Genomic DNA, 17,060 nt, shown 5'->3' on the forward strand with positions numbered 1-17,060 from the left:
CCTGCTTTCTCCTCAGCGCCATGTCTTTCTCCCTGTGTCACACATCCCTTGCTGTTTGTCCCTTGCCCAGACTCCCTGTTACTTGTCCAAACTGTGCTCCCTCGCCCCCACCCCCTCCCCTGGACATCCTCTGCCATGGCCCAGCTTTGCTGGTTTGGTCTCTGCACGGCCATTTGAAGAGGTGAGGAAAGGAGAGAGTAAGGGGCGTCTTGGGGGGGAAGACAGGGCTGCTGATGAATTCTGTTTCTAAAGGACGGAGCTCATCCTTGCGCCTTTTCTTTTATCTTAAGGCAGTGGTCATGGGCATGACTGTTCCTCCTACAGATTTCCAACCAAGCTGGCCACACTCCTGCCAGGGCCCTGGGCAGTGGCAGAAGGAGAGAGAGCAACTGCCTGCCCCACACACATACCAGAGAAGCCTCACCGCCAGTGAGGGAGGTGGCAGCCTGATCGTCTGAGGCCTGGGCCCTGACCCTGCTGGGACGGAGGAAGCTTGAGGCCGAGGGGAGAGAGAGAGAGATGGATGGCCTTGGGCACCAGCTGGGGAAGGGATGAACAATGTCCCCCCCACCGCCTCCTCTCCGCCGCCTGCACAGTATCCAGGGCAGAGAGATGCTAGATGGATGTCCTACTTGTCAGGACCACAAACTCAAAAACTGGGGCTCTACCACTTCCTTTGTTGTTAACCTTTCATCTTTCTGTGTTGGATAGAGACAGTACAGAGACTATTTCTCTAATATAAGTAGAACCACAAGCTCACTGACGCTACAGGGGCAGCTAGACTTTGACCTCTGTGCCATGGACACATAAGGACTTGGTGGGGACCGTGGGGACCTGGAGGCTCCAGCCCCCATCTCAGGGGACAGCCTTAACACAGCTTCAACCAATTATGGCCATGTAGCAACAAGCCCAGTGTTGGCAGATCTTCGGATTTTTTTCAAGAGAAGCCGGAAAACCTGAGTTTTATATAAAATATCCCCATTTTCAAATGTTGGTCCAATAAAATATTTTAAAAATATAATAGCTGCTCAAAGAGCTTTTAACCCTATGTAGGCCAAACATTGTCAAAATTAGGGAGAGAAAAGAGGAGATAAAGTGCCTCCTCACCTCTTTGAGCACCCAAAGCAGACACTGGCTATTTCTTTGGCTCCAGCAGATGTTACATTTTCCTTGCATTAGACTGTGGCTCTACATGGGCTGGAACTTTTTTCTTTTCACCTGTGTCTCCCCCAGCCTGGTGCATAATAAATGTGATTGAGTCTGGCTTCTAGAGTGGTCCACAGTTCCTATTTAGGGACAAGGAATTGTCAGGCAAAGCTCAGGGCAGAGCCAGCTTGCCCTCGTGGGCCAGAGTCCCTGTGCATGGCTTGGCCTGGCCAACACGCTCCTCTGCCCAGTGGGACGAGCCAGGTAGCCAGGGACACATGTTTGTGTGTTCTTTTGTCTGGTATCTGTCTGCCCACTAGAATGAATGCTCCTTGAGAGCTGGCACGTGCGCCACCTTAGTCACTGTGATACCTCTAGTGCCTCAAATGGTTACTGGGATGGAACTGCTGCTCAACAAATATTTGGAGGATGACATTTTTAAAGAGAAAGACAGAAATAAAAAAAAGAGGCTGAAACAGACTGATACAGAAGCTGGGAGAAGAGCATGCTGTCACCAGCCAGGAAGGGACAGAGCAGAAGATGGAAACAGTGAAACACAGTCTCCCTGAGATACCCAGAGATGGGTTACAGGTGTGGCTGTGTGACCAAGGCAGTAACAAGGGCCAGCCAGCCAGGAGAAACAATGCGGGGGCCAGAACTGTGAGATGCACAGACACCAAGATGAAGGAGGGAGGGAGAGAGAGAGGACCGAGAGCAGACAGATAGGGGAAAAGGAGACAGCTTCAAAGAGAAGATGAAAGAAACACAGGCAGAAGGTGCATTACCCAGAGTATGGTGACAGACTGACAACTGGGATGGAGAGAGAGAGGGCCAAAGAAGAGAGACAGAAAAAGGGGGAAAGAGAGGGGGAAATGCAGAGGGACAGAGAGGAGAGATAACAAGAAAGAGATTAAAGACAGTGCGATACAGAGAAAATGAAAGAGAGAGACAGAGAGGCGAGATAAAGAGATAGAAGGGAGAGACAGAAAAACAGAGAGAGAGAGAGAGAGAGAGAGAGAGAGAGCCAGAGAGGGAGCTAGAGAGATGGAGAGAAGATAGGAACCAACAGAGATGGAGAGGGAGAGAGACAAAGGGAGACATGAGCGACAGAAAGATCACTGGAGATTCACTTCTTTCTCTCTTTTAAGCTTGGAGCATGCAGAAGTAGTTTTGAGGGGCGGTAGTGTCCATCCCTCCTTCCTCACAAAGTCCCTGTCCCCCAACAATAATAATATGGAAACGTGCCATATACTACACAAAATTTTTTTACGTACATTTCCTTGAAGCCAGCCCTATCACTGCTTCCCAGCCATCCCACTGGGCAGGCACTATCATTGCCCCATTTTACAAATGAAGATGCTGAGGCACAGAGAGGTTAAGTAACTTGTACAAGGTCACACAGGTAGCAAGTGGTAGGGCTGGGACTACAGGGCATCAGGCACCAGGGGGTCTGTTCCCACAGTGGGGCTCAGTGGGGCACAGTTGGAGAGTGCTGTGGCCTCTGCATGTAAGGGCTCATTCCTATGCACACCTGAAGCAAAGCTTGCTCGAGTAAGATGTAAGAAACAGAACTAAAAATAAAATGTGAAAAAATAAATGCAACCTTGCTCAGATACTAAACTTACCTAAAAGAAACTACAAAATAATATTTTAGATGATTAGGGAAATCTGAATATGAACAGGGCATGAGATAATATCAAGAAATTATGAATTTTGTTAAGAATGATATTAGCATTGTGGATTCGTAAGAAAACATCCATAGTTCTAGAATGCACACTGAAACATGGAGGAGTGAGATGACATATGTCTGAGTATGTATGGTGTCATATGGGTACATTCGACTTACGGGGGGAATCACTTCGTAAGTTATATGACTGTCTAACCACTATGCTGTACACCTGAAACTAATATAATATTGAACGTCAACTGTAATTGAAAAATAAAAATAAATGTTTCAGAAAAGAGATGAAGCAAGAGTAGCAACATCTCAGTAATACTTGAATCTGGGTGATGAGGAATAGGGGTTCCTTAAGGCCCTCAAGGGGCTGCCCCCCGCCCACGGAACAGAGGTACAGTTCTCTAGCTTGGCAATCAGGGCCCCACCCTCGTCCCTCCTGTGTATGTGCACATGCCAGAACCAGAGGCTCTACTCCGGCCTCTCCACGCCCCCAAATTCCATCCCCTAGAATCCTGCCTCTGCACCTTTGCATATGCTAGTTTCCCTCTGAAGATGCTGTTCCCTCTTTCTAGCCAAATCTGGCTCAAATCAACCTTGTCCTGTATGCTCCCTACACCTCTCCAGCTTAGAGGCCTTTCCGCGGATTTTCCCCCAGCGTCGTTCTTTGTGTTACACACGTTCACTTTTAATGCAAGTTATGACGAGTCACTAGAGTTTTCTGCAAGTGCAAGGTCTACTCTCCATGAGTGCTTCCAGAGCAGAGGCTGGTTCTCAGGTATTTTGATTGTGTTTTGCTTTATATTTCCCCAGGACCCAACACCGTTCTCCAAACTCCCTGTCTCAACTCGTGAACTAAGAGCCAGCTTAGCAATTCCTCTGGTCATTCAGGCCTGTGTCTAAACATCACCACCTCTAAAACTCTTCCCTGGCCACGCAGCTAATGCCATCCGCCACTGCCCAAAGTCGCCCTGTTCAGTCTCTTCGTAACAGTTACCATGACTTGAAGTTAATTCTGTATTTGTTTATATTTTGCTTCCCCTCACTGAGGAAGGGAAGGATGTCATTTTTCTTGGTCATCCCTGTATCCTGAGTGCCTAGAAAACGGCACTCAGGACAGGGCCAGGAGCTCAATCAATATTTATTCAGTGAAAGAGGAAGTGTAGTTTTCCCAACTAGACTGCAAGCTCCCAGACGGCAGGATTTGGTTACTTCCTGGAGAAATCCAGCACATGGTCATTGTTAAATAACTATTCATTGATATTATGTGGGAGGGGAAAAAAACCCTACACTGGGTGTTGGGGGGGGAGGGGTCAGGGGACCAGGGTCCAGGCCACTCACCTAATCTTGGACTTTGGGTCATAATATCTCTTCTCTTAACATTCTCTCACAGGGCCTAGGCTTGGATTTCCGGGGCAATCCCTGTTCCCACTCTAGGATTTAATGAATGAGAGGCCAACACATGTAATACTTGGGGCTGTCTGGGAGCACTAGTCATGGCTTGATAGCAATACAGCCACCTGCTCCACCCCCCTTCCCAAGTCCCTATCTTGGGCAGTCCCCTAACCATCACCTGGGTGCTCAAGTCCAACCCTGGCATCGTTATCTTCCGCTGTGCAAATATGCCTTTCTGTGTTCTCCTCAAGGCAGTACTGTCCACCCAGGCTCCTAGGCTAGAAGCCTGGGTGGTTTTCTCCCCTCCTCCTCTTACCCTCTCAGCCAATTAGTTAACAAGTCTTGCTGATTCTACCTCCTGAGTTGCTGCTGAATCCATCCTTTCCCCCGCCCTCCCTTCTCAACACTGTACTAGTCCATCTTCGCCTGGATTTCTGCAAAGGCCTCCTAACTGGCCTCCCTTCCTCTGCTCCGACCTCTTCTGTCCCCTCTCCACCCAGATGTCAGAGTGAGCCTTCAAACACCAACCCTACTTAAAACCCTTAAATGCCCACATGTGCCCTTAGGATGGACTCCAAACATCTTATCACCCACCAGGAATTGCATTATTTGGTCCCAACCCACTCCTTCTACAGCTCCTTAGCTCCCAAATTTCATGCCCCAGTCACTTCTTTCAGTTCCCCAAATGCACCTTTGCATTCACTGTGCCTGGTAAAGCCTTCCCCTCCCAGCCTCCTGCAGATCTCAGCTTAGAACCTCTTCTTCCAGGATGCCTTGGCTGTCTACATCTCCTGGTGTAATCTCAACACACTTGTGTTTCACCTCTCACAGCCCTTTTCATTCTGTCTGGCTCTATCTCTCCCCCCCCCCCCCCACTTGACCCTGAGTTCCTTAAGAGCTAGATGGTCTCTGCCTTGCTTACTTTCTCAACAAAAGCACGGGTTTTGGTATACAGCAGGCACTTAGCAAATACTAATTGGATGAATGACGTTACACTAAAACTGCCTGGTGAAAATAGCGGCTCCATTACATGCTAGCTTTGGACTTGAACAAGTCTCCTAACCTCTGCCTCCTTCTCCTCACCTGTAAACGAGGACAGTAATAGTACCTTTCTGGTAGTGTTGTCCTGAGGAGTCAAGCACTTAGAAGACCACTTGCACGTCAATTTGGCTATTCTTAACATTTTTTGACACAAGCTTTCCCTAGCTCTCACCCCATCCCACCGGGGAGGCCCGAGCATACAGGTGCATTTGCTCCACCTGCAGAACAGTCACACCTAGGACCCTGCCCAACACCTCATCGCCTGCTCCGCCTACTGCCCGGGTCTTGTGCACGCCCAGGGCCCCTTTCGGACGCGGACGCCAACGTTGCTGCCCATTGAGCGACAGGAGGGGACGGGCCCGAGAAGGCTCCGCCTCCGCGCTTAGGTCAGCGCGTACCGCTGCGTGTGACGCTCTGGTTGCCGCAGAGACGCCCCGCCCCCGCGCGGCGCTGCGGAACCGGAGCTCCGGGCGGCGTCGGCAGAGGCGCGGGAGGCAGTGAGGCCGGGACGCAGGAGCCGGCGCGGCGACCGCAGCGAGAGCGGCGGGGACGGAGCAGACCACGACGAAGGCGCACAGGCAGCCGGGCCGGGCCAGGCCACGGGGAGAGCGGCCGCCGGAAAGCGGGCGGGAAGCCGGGCGGGCAGCGGGCAGCCGCCGAGCCGCCAAGCGACATGGTGCTGCTCAAGGAGTAGTGAGTGTCTGGCCGGCCGTGCGGAAGCGACGAGGAAGGCAGGGTCGGGGATGACGACCAGGGAGGCTGATGGCCTGGTGGAGGGGATGCAGCGGCCGGCCGGGGCCCGAGGGGATGGAGAGCGCTGGATGGGCTGAAAGGCGGCCCATCAGGGGCTGAGGGGGCCGTGAGGGCCGGACAGGGCCTGGGGTGGAACCAGTGGGAATAGAGAGGGACAGGCAGCATCTGAGATGGGCCCCAAGGGGCAGTGAGGGCCGAATAGGCCGGAGGAGAGGCCGAGGGGACAATGAGAGCCCGACGGGGCCTGAGAAGGGGTCAAGGGGACAGTGAGAGCCGGACCAGGCGTGAGGAGGGCTTGAAGGGATCCAGAACACGGGATGAGATGTGGGTTGGTTCTTTAGTGGGGGCTGAGGGACGTAGGGACCAGCCAGGACTGCAGGCGTGGCTGAGAGGACCTGCGGAAGAGGGGCTGAAGAACTGTTAGACAAGGGCAGGCGGGGTGGGTGAGTTCGCCCGCGGTGGGGAGGGCGTGGGGGCCGCACCGCACTCAGGCTCAGAAGGTCGGATACGACCGCTTCAGGGATGGAGCTGAGATGATGGGGAGGAGTGCTGAGGGCAACCTGGGGAATAAGTGGCTGCCTTAGGCTTCAGGGGAAGGACTGTAATAAGTGGACACAGGGAAAGGACTAGGGAGTCAAGGCCAGGCTGGGATGACGGGAAGGAGCTAAGGAGATGGCAGAGGGGACTGGTGGCATGACATGGTGCCCAAGTGGCAGGTACAGAAGAGAAGGTGTTGCAAAAAACTGCTGATTTAAGGTGATTGCTTGCAACTCGGAGACACTTGGGTGAGGAGTCCAGAAAATACTGGGGAGCCGGGAAGTGATATGGGGGAGTGATGGTGATGGAAAAAGGCTAGATTGTTAACAGGGTAGAAGACAGTTTGAAAAGAGAATGTTTGTGAATAAAGGTAAGACTTACTGGAGTGGCTGCGAGGAAGGGACCGCCTAGGGAATTCTCAGTCTTGGTGCAAAGAGATGGGGAATTGCTTTGAGGAATTGCGGAGGTTGCCTTATATAAAGCCATTAATTGAGAAAAGACAGTGAAGGATGAGGGAGTTCTTGAGTAGTGACTGGGGAGTGGGCAACTAGTGACAGCCGGTGCAGGGAGATGGGCTTGCTCCTGAGCGCCAGGGGATTGGAGGGATGACAGGGGAGGAAGTTTGGATTGTTAAATCTTTCAAATGTGAGATGACCCATCCCTGTAGCTCATGGTTCCAAAGAAACATCTCGGGACTTTTTATTTTTCTTTCCAAAGAGGAGAGATTGGATTTATGTGTGCAGAATTTATAGTAAAATTGTACTTCCCTGGAGGGGAAGGCAGGTGGGCAGCATTCCAGAAACCCAGGAATTCTGAAAGTGGGAGATGTCCAAGTAGAGAGCAACTGGTGGAACTCACTTGGTCGCCAGGCAGGTGTGTGGAGGGGCAGTTTGCATTTTGTCAGTGAAGGCACTTCGCCCCATCCCATCTGACTTGCTCCTTGGAGGTGTTTCGGACGTTTAGGAGGTAGTGTGGAGTTTAGATAACAAAGGGAGCAGAAACTCGGGTGTCCTCCCAGCTCGGCACCGCGTTTGAAGAGCATTCTTTTGAAGCCCTTCTACCTTTATTTCTTGACATCCAGTCTGAAATCGATTCCGCCAGGCTTGGAGCTTGATGTAGTGAGGAGGGAAAATCTTGGGATGTCAACAGGAGGAGAGCGTGGTGCACTTTGGGTTCTAATCTTGACTGTTCTGATGACAGGCTTTTCCCATTCTCCTGAGCCTTTTGTCTATTCCCAGATAAAGCCTAGAATCTGTAGAAACCTGTAGTTTTGTAACGAAGATCAGGCAGGGAAGGGAAGGGACCTTCAGAAGAGATCTGAGTGAGTTTTGAAGAGAGGTCCTCCCTTCCCATTCTTTGTTCTCCTCCCCTTGAAGCCCGCCAGGGAAAGGCCCAAGGTGCCGGGGATGCAGAGCCTGCCTGTCATCTGCGGTTCCTTCCTGTCTGACTTGTGCTCTGTGTGTGCTCGGGCATGTGTGTGCATCCCTAGGCAGGGGACAGGGAGGGGGGCATCCGAGACATTGGGCTGTGGCTGCAGCGTTGCAGCTCTGGGAAGGGTGCGAGTGAAGGTCACACTGAAGTGAGCAGAGCCCCAGCCAGCCCAGCACTGCCTCTGTGGCCCTATCCTTTGGAATTGCACCCTATTGCTGCTGGAGTGGGTCTGCTTCCAAGGAGCCCGGGAGAAACGTCCTGGTGTGCAGCTGTAATGGAAGCAGCCTCCGAGCATCCTGTCAGGAATTGGCTGACGCTGGTCATCCTTTTGGGGAGGAGAGTTGGTGCCCACCCAGGGTTTAGAGGTTGTCCCTGTTGATTTTTCTGACACTTCCTCTAACAGGATTCTCCTTGATTGGATTTCTGCAAAATCTTGGATGTGATTTTGACTGCTGTTCTTGAAGATAAAAGGCTGATTGTTTTCTAGGAAGTTTCTACTGAGGGTGCTGAAATTGTGGACTCCAAGTTGGAGTGTTTTTCTGCATTGCCGGTTTTCTCTAATGCATTAGTGACAGCATCCCATAACCTGCAGGATTTACGTTATTTGAGTCATTCTGGAAGACGGGTGTTAGGAGGCAGTGAAGACTTTGAGCTCGTTTTGTTTTTCCTGCTACTTTTCTGCCCAGTGCTTTGCCTGTAGTGTGATGTTTTCCTCAGACCCCTCTGTGTCCTCCTTTCTACCTGGGAACCTTTGTGGAACTAGAAAATAGTGAGTGGACTATTTACCAGCCAGGGGCAAGGATCCTGATTGGCGGAACCACTGCACAGGACAGAGAGCATAGCAGCTCATGCTTCACCAAGCACACAAGATACAGGAGGCTCCGGGGGGTTCCAGCTCGGATGTGGAAACTGACCATCCCCACTTGATTTGTATGAATCCAACCCAGCGTTTTTGTCTCAGCCCTCTGACTTCAAAGCTTTGAACTGGGGGTTGGCTGTTGGTTTGCGTTACAAATGCAAGCCACCTGGAGTGTCACTAGTCCTTGCACCTTTGTGGATTTCTGACCAGTATGGTGACTGATCAGTTGTGGGGCCTGTGGACAGCTTCTGGTTAGGACTCAAGTTGGGTGTCCTCTCTTGGTGGCTTTGTGGTAGTAGCTTATATTGTAATATCCTCTCTCAGAGCAGAGATGGTTGGTGCATGTTCTTAGAGTAATTAAGTCTCCAAGGAGCTTGGCCCCTTCCTAGCCTTTCACCTTGAGGGCTATTGTTGGGAGGTTAGGTCCACAGAGATGTAAATCCCCAGGGCCTGATTCTTTGGGTATGACTCCTCCCTCATCTTGGCTTCAGAGTTTGCAGGGGTGGGTCCTCCTGTGTTCACCTCTCTGTTTTACTAGACTCCTTGGTAAGTTTTGTTGAGGAAGATATTAGTGGAAGAGAGGGAGGAGACAGTCCCAAGTGTGAGTCAGAGGCCTGAGGCGTAGCTGGTTAGGGGATAGGTTTGCACCGAATCACAGGGCTCTAAATGGGATGTCAGAAGGTCACAGAGCATCCTAGCCATTCTCTCCGGGTTTCTGACAATGCCTATAGTGTCAGATGCAACAAAATGTTTAATACTATTCTAAGATGCTGCTTAAAGAGCCTTGGGCAGGTTTCAGAGGCTGACGTTGATACTGTTTTCCCTCTCTTACAGTCGCGTCATCCTGCCTGTGTCTGTAGATGAGGTAAGTCCTTCTTCGTTTTTATCCATAGTTGTATATACTTGCTCATGACCATTAGCTAAGTTGGGCTCCAAGTAGCCCACACTCTTTGTATGGTTTTCACGTTTGTTCTAACGTTGAGATAATCAGTACTCGATGTCAATTTTCCTGGTATCACTTTCAGTTGAAGGAAAGCACTTATTTTGTATGTCTGGGCAACCGTGTGCAACAGCTAGTAAGCTGTTGGCATACTAGGTGACTAAATAGAAACTAAACCAGCCCCCTTTACCTGCTGGGACTGTGCCTGTTTGGGGACATGTTATTGAGGGGACTGAGTGTGTGCATTTCTGGGACCTCCGTGACTCGACTGCGAAGTGTGCATGGCTCTGTCCAGTTGTGCAATAAACCAGCAGGGCAGGAAACCTCTGGGGCCCTCCCTAGCTACACTCTAGGTGACTGCTGGGAAGACCAAGGCCCAGAACCCTCCTTTTACGGAGGGCATGCAATACCAAATGGGCTTGGCTTGCCCTCTGTCCTTTTATGGTTCTTGGGCCTGCCGTCCCTGAATGGGGATCTGGCAGGATTTGCCACAGGAGGGTTCAGAGGCCATGCTGACTCAGAGCTGGTCTCTTGGACAGCAGAGAACTTGCACAGAGCCTCCCTTGTCCCACCCTTTCTCTGCACTTCTTCCACTCTCCTCTCCTGGCACAGCTTTCTTCTTTGCTTCCTTCTGAATCCACAGGGCACCCCCCACAGCTTCCACGGAAGCTCAAGTGTGGGTGAAGTTTGTCAGCCGATCTAGTGCCCTCAGTCATTCTCTTTCCTGCAGTGTCAGCATGAAGCTCCGGTCTGCATGATAACTTCCAGTCTGTTCCAAATATGAAATGGACCTTGGAAAAATGAAATCCGGCCAACAGAGCCCGCAGTGTATTTTAGATGAGACAAATATCCAATCTTCTTGACCCCCCAAAAGGGGTGGGCAGGCCTTGGCCCCTTAGAGGGTTATCTCCAGTGGTAGGCTACTCCTCTGATAAGAGCTGTGGACTCCTGGGGGAAGGAGCCAGAGGTGGGCCTCGAACTTGGTCTGGGAATTCTGGGAAAGAAAGCTAAGAGAAGTGAGACTGGGGAAACAAGGACAGGGGGCTGGTGGAAGATTCTGCGATCCCTGGAGGCCCCCGAGATGGACGTGGGGCCCAAATGCTTGGGCTGACAGATGTTGGCTTGGGGGACCGTTAACCCACCTCCTTTGGGGGCCTTGCTATGTTTGTGAAAAATAGTCAGTGATGATTTTCTAAACCAGGAGGCCAAGCAGGAAGGCACAGTGTGTCCCTTGCCCTGAAATTCAGCTCTTGGGGGTCCAGTGACACCCTCTCTGCCGTAAAGCATGATCCCACCCACCCCCAGTCAGGAAGATGTCCCCAGGAACTCTGGAGTACCTCAGTTTGGTGTTTAGGGGTGAAGCCGATCTTTTCACAACGAGTTTTTTGATGGCACGAAGGGTGGGACTGTCTCTGGGAAGTGCGGCAGACCCAGGAGGGCCAGCGCTGTCTAGAGCGCGTCCTGGCTGCTCTGCAGTAAGGCTGGAGGGGCCGGAACACTGATTGCTTATGGCCGAGAATGGAGGGAAAGGGGAACTCACCTTCAGAGTGTCTGTGATGAACGGTTTTTTAGCTTGTGGTGGTTTTTGGTTTTTTTTGCAGCATTGAGGAAGTGGTGGGGTGGGGGGAGCAGAGCCGAAAGTCTAAGCAGGAGCTGGGGAAGTGCTGGTTAGGATTTATCCTGCTGCCTGGTGATGGTCGACCTGTTCTCAGCTGGAAACCGCAGATGAGAAAGCAGTGCATGGCCTAGGGTTGAAGCAGGAGTTGCTCGTTGGATGGCTTGAACCTTAATTCCAGAAGATCAGAAAATCTGGAATGGGAGGCTGACGAAGAAACAAGTAATGACCAACCGTCTCAGAGTTTTTATCATTAACCCCATCCTGACTCATGGTTCCCATGGGAACAACCCATTGTCAGGTGACTGTTGGGTTCACTTCCTACTTAGAGGCCATGATTTGAGGCCCTCAGAGCTTTCTCCGTTAGGGGGAAAAGAGAAGAAAGAGAAGAGTGGGAAGCATGTCTTTATAACGATCCTGATGGCCCAAATCAATATTTTGGAGCCGAATTAGCTTCTGGCTGGCCAGAGCCTTTGGCCACGTTATTCAGGGTTTCTGTGCATTCTGCAGCAGAGCAGGAAAGCCCTGGCTATGCCATGGGTGTGTCCCCTACAGGTTCCTGGTTCAGGTAGGCCCACCCTCTGCTGTGGGCAGGGCTGTTTTACTTCTCATTTCCAGAGATATATGGCCCCATCCCCCTATGGCGACTGGTCTGACAGGCCTATGTGGGTGGGACCAACAGCCCTGCTGGTTTTCTTGACATGTTGTACGTCAGTGTTTCCGGCCCGCCCACTGCATCTTCCTGGACTCCCACTCCCAGATTGCCAAAGTGGTGGAGTCTCTGTTTTCCTTAGCTGAGTATATTATTAGTTCTTTGGGACAAGGGAACAAACCTCAAGGGCAGGGAGCAATGTCCTAGGTCTGAGGTGGCTGGAATCCCAGTCTCCAACTAGGGGCTCTTTGTCTGATGTAATGGTCTCACCCCCACTTCTAGCCCGTCTGAGTCTGGCTGCTTTCTGCTTTCCCAGGGTGTGGAGCCACTACACCAAAGGGAAGCATCCCTCACTTGTAGCTTGTGGAGGCCAGTCTTACTTGCTTACCCCTTTGGATTAACAAAACTGCCTTCACTTGTCCCGTTGGGATTAAAGGATCAGACTATCAAGAGAGATTAAAGGGGGAAGATGCCAGCCCCACAGACTGATCCCCTTAAGCCTGCCCTCTGATTCCTGCAGTGAAGAGGAGCCAGTGAAGTAGATAAGTCTCTGCCTGGAGCCCCTCCCCAAGCAGCGCCACCAGCAGGCAATGCAGCCCAGCCACCAGGCTCTTTCCCCATCCTGCCCTTTAGGATTGCTGAGTCAGTGGTTAGATGTTCTCATGACTTCTTTGAAACAGAATTACTGCTCCTTCTTAGGCTCAGCCAAACCCTGACCCACTTGGTAGGGGTTTTCATGTGTGCCTAAAGGCACAGGGACAGCTTGGGGGTTCCGTGGGGGCCTTGAGGCAACACCGATGTTGCTCTGGATTAGCAAGGTCAAGATACTGGGCTGTCACCCAGATGTCCCTCTTTATGGGATTAGCTGAGCCTTGGTTGCTTGCCTGGGCCTTTCCTGGGCATTTTGTGCTGGGATTTTGCTTTGGATGTTAGGGCTCTTTCAGCTTCGTGCTGAACAGTGAGTTGTCCTGGTCTGCTGCTTCGCCTTCTGGAATTTGCCCAGAAATTTCCCTATGGTGCTTAGGAAGCTGCCTGGTCGAGTAGGCGTCCAAGTCTGAGGTGAAACAGTCCTGGAAGCTGCTTCTGCTCCTTGATCTTGCAGGCAGTGGTTTAAGTGGCAACTGCCCAGAGACTCAGCCTCTCTGTTTTAATCTCAAAGGGAAACAAAATGCTCTCATCTTTCACTCCTGGGAGTACCAGGAGCTTAGAGAGGGGGCGTAGAGGGCAAGGAAAACCTTTATCTTTCCCCACAACATGTTGGGTAATCAAGTACCTTTCTCTCATACTTTGTAAATTGTTGTGCCTGGTTGGCACTGGCAGAGACAGGGAAAATGCATCCTTTGGTGTAGATATAATGTGCTGCATTAACTGTTCCTATTCATTCCCTTTTCACCTTACTTTTCCCTCCGCACAGCTTCCCTCAGAGAGACGGGAGCAGAAGGGACAGGCCAGAGCACTGCCCAGGTTATTGGCCCTAACACTGAGTTGTCCTGAGGGGGTCAGAGGAGGCCAGTGATCTTGACTGGTGACTTGATAGGGTGGCATGTGACCCAAATAAAGGAAAACTAGGCTTTGCCATCTAGTGGGTGCCAACACGGAGGGTGTACCCAGCCAGCACAGACCGTGGGGTAGGAATCTGTGCTATCTAATATGGGAAGCAGGGCATTTGCTTCAGCCCTGCCAGGAATCTGGAAAGCATCAGGAGGCCTGGTGGCCTGCAAGCCTTTTCTGAGCTGCTGGCAGGGTGAGGAGGGGCCCAACATTGGAGAAAAAGCAAGTAGATGAGCCAGTTTCATAGCAGAGGTGGATTTCACAGAGCACTGGGTAACTTTCTTTGACAAGAAGTCGTGTCTTAGGATCTGTTTAAATGACTAGGATAAATAGACTTCAGGCAGTTAACCCAGATCTTGTTTGGGGGTCTTAATAGCAGAAGCAGGTCCAAGGACAAAAGCTACCTTGGACTCTGTACTCTGTTTTCTGGGTGGATGGTGGTATGAAAATGGGAAGGATGAAATGAAACACCTCTGATGGCTAAAGAGCGGCCATGGAGCAGCGTTCTCAGTTGCTTTGGGCAGATTTGGGTAAGGCCCCATTTGAAACTTCAGAATGAGTTCTCAGATGAGGGGACCCAGAGTGATCTAATTGGACAGTTACCGGCAACTGGACTATGTGTAACTCTCAAGAAGATTGCACATTGACAATTAACTCCCATCTCTCTGTTACTGTAGTATCAAGTAGGACAGCTGTACTCTGTGGCTGAAGCCAGCAAAAATGAAACGGGTGGTGGTGAAGGCGTGGAGGTCCTGGTGAACGAACCCTATGAGAAGGACGGTGAGAAAGGCCAGTACACACACAAGATCTACCATTTACAGAGGTACGTGCTGTGGCCCCGAGCCGGAAGGTGTCCTGGTTTTGAAGTGGAGATAATGGATAATGGGGGAGTGTTTCCAGGCTATTAGCTGGTTGCTCAGGTTGCTTCACCTGTGAGAGTGGGTGTAGGTGGTAGTACTTCTTTGTTCATTTAAAGGGTTTTTGTTTTGCTTTTTATTTTTTAAAAGTAACACTTGCCCCACCACGTTCCCAGTCCCCACAGGTGATACACGTGTTTAGTTTCTTGTGGGCCCTTCTCACAGTAATACTCATTGTCATTGTGAGGAGAGATGGAGAGAGAGAAAGAGAGAGAGAGTGTGTGTAAAGGTGTGTTCATTTCTTTTATTGCTATCTCACATAAATGAGATCACACTAATATATACTGTTCTGGACTTTGCCCTTTTTACTCATCATATCATATCTTTCTTTCACTGTCAGCATATTTGGTCTCAACCTTTTGAAGTACACATAGTATTATTTTGTACAGCTGTGCTGTAAGTTGTTTTACCAGTCTTCTCTTACGTATGTTTATAGTCATTTCCAGATGTTTACATACAGTACTCCAGTAAAACTCCTTCTGCGCAAATCTTGTGATGTACTTGTATATGTAGATCTATAGTAAATGTTCCTAAAAGTGGAATTGCTGGGTCAGGTAGTATTTTAAAGTCTGATATTGAAAAATCAGCTACTAGAGAAATTTTGGTACCTCTCTCTGGTTCAAAGACATAAATATTTAAATATTTGAACTGATTTGTGTACCAAAATCCATAGCAAACCACACAGATTTGCTGAATTCCTAACCAAAGCAATAATATTTCAGCAAACTCTGAACGGACCTAAAGGCCATTGAAAGCAATGGTAAACATATACCAGCTAGAATGGAGGTTAAATCACGCTAGTTTTAGAAACTATTCAGAATTGGAGAAAAAAAAAAACCTGAATATTTTTTTAAATTGTGGTAAAATATACATAACATAAAATTCACCATGTTTAAGGGTATAACAGTGGCATTAAGTACATCTCACATTATTGTGCAACTTAAAACCTGAATCTTGTTTTCTTTTTAAACTTTTATTTTTTAAGTGTGTTTTTCCAGAACCCATCAGCTCCAAGTCAAGTAGTTGTTTCAATCGAATTGTAGACAGTGCAGCTCACAGTGGCCCATGCAGGGATCAAACCTGCAACCCTGGTGTTAAGAGCATCGTGCTCTAACCACCTGAGCTAACCGGCCGCCCCAAAACCTGAATCTTAATTTCTAGTCACCAAACTGAACTAAAACCAATTGCATCTTCATTGGGTAAAATCCCTCATTTAATGTAGTCTGCTGCTCTGGGGATGTAAGATGCTAGCCCAGAGCGGGCCAGGATTCTGTGAGTGCTGGAGCGGGGAAGAAGGCATCGCTGTGAAGTGGGGGTTGGGGTGGGGGGCCTCTCACCCTGATTCCATGTCCTAGCCAGTACGCTTTGTCCTTCATGTCTCCTCTTCATCCTCCTCTATTCCTGCCGTGAGTTAACTGCCAACCAATCCTTACCGAGCCACTCACAGTTGATTAAAATAAGGCTCGAGATGTATGCCAACTGAAAAATAAATTTTAAAACATTTAAAAAAATAATAATAAGGCTCGAGATACGCCTTCCCTATAATTGCATTTGTGTTTTTTAAAGAGGATTTTGAAAAGGGATAGTAGAAGGGCCCAGTTGTTTCCTCAGGACTCAGTTGGTCCAACCAGTGTTTCAGAGAAGAGGTCTGAACCTATGGAGGTCTGTAGGACCTGTCTTACCCTCTTCCTTACAAGAGGGTGTAAACTTTGAGCTCCTACCACTACTCTTTCTTTAACTCCAAACACCCAACTGCAAAAAAAAAAAAGGAAAATGTGCTGAATGCAACACCCACCTTCTGCAGGAGGACCAAAGCCTTCCTGTCAGCCATCTAGTTACCCCATTCAGAAACACGGGTTCACCACCACCCTCTTCCTCGTCCCTTATATCAAATCAAGTTCTGTTGACTCCATCTTCTTAGGACCTCCAATCTTCCCATTTCCTTTCATCAGTTACTATGGTAGCTCTTAACTCGTCTTGCTTTCCATCTCTGCACAGCTTTGAGCGTTCCGTCCAGAAGGCAGAGCTGTTGTTCCCCAGCTTACAAGCTATAGATGGCTTCCCTTTGCCCTCCAGATAAGGTCCACACCCTTTGAGGTCACTCACCATATCTTTTATGACCCAGCCTCTGCAGATTCTCTTGTATACCCCACCTCACCCACACCTTACACTAGCTTCTCTGAACTTCTCTCTCTTCTCCCATCTTTTCTCTCCCCACTCCTATCCTTTTGCCAGCTTAGTCCACTTCACTCTCTACTGTGTGTGTTCATTTATTTCTTAACTCTCCTGAGGAGCGTCCCTATGCACCGTGTTCTCGGCTCTGCCTCCCGAGCCCTGTGCTTGTCCATTATGGCACGCGCTTAAGTGTTGTCCTCTGCCTAGCTGGTTATTCTCCCCACTAGAATGTAAGCTCCTTGAAGGCATGAGGCACGTCTGTGGAGTGCTGTTTGTATTGCGGTGCCTGGCACATGGCAATACTGGCCTGAGTGGGTGTGGCAGTGAGTGAGTAAATCTCAGAGGGTGTTAGCTCTGCACTGGGTTAGCGCTT

General features: G+C 49.9%; 1 protein-coding gene across 1 annotated transcript in view; it reads left to right on the plus strand.

Annotated features, from left to right (window-relative positions):
- The first annotated feature begins 5,707 nt into the window (after positions 1-5,707).
- The window catches only part of PITPNA (phosphatidylinositol transfer protein alpha), a 36,524-nt gene continuing 25,171 nt past the window's right edge, over positions 5,708-17,060 (plus strand). Inside the window, exons 1-3 of the mRNA XM_019755502.3 lie at positions 5,708-5,950; positions 9,672-9,702; positions 14,273-14,418. Coding sequence (XP_019611061.1) covers positions 5,931-5,950; positions 9,672-9,702; positions 14,273-14,418 — 197 coding nt within the window. The 5' untranslated portion in view covers positions 5,708-5,930. The remainder of the gene's footprint in view (positions 5,951-9,671; positions 9,703-14,272; positions 14,419-17,060) is intronic.

The sequence above is a fragment of the Rhinolophus sinicus genome, chromosome 12, assembly GCF_057876585.1.
Source record: "Rhinolophus sinicus isolate RSI-liver-muscle chromosome 12, RSI-T2T, whole genome shotgun sequence".
In the NCBI taxonomy this organism is placed as follows: Eukaryota; Metazoa; Chordata; class Mammalia; order Chiroptera; family Rhinolophidae; genus Rhinolophus; species Rhinolophus sinicus.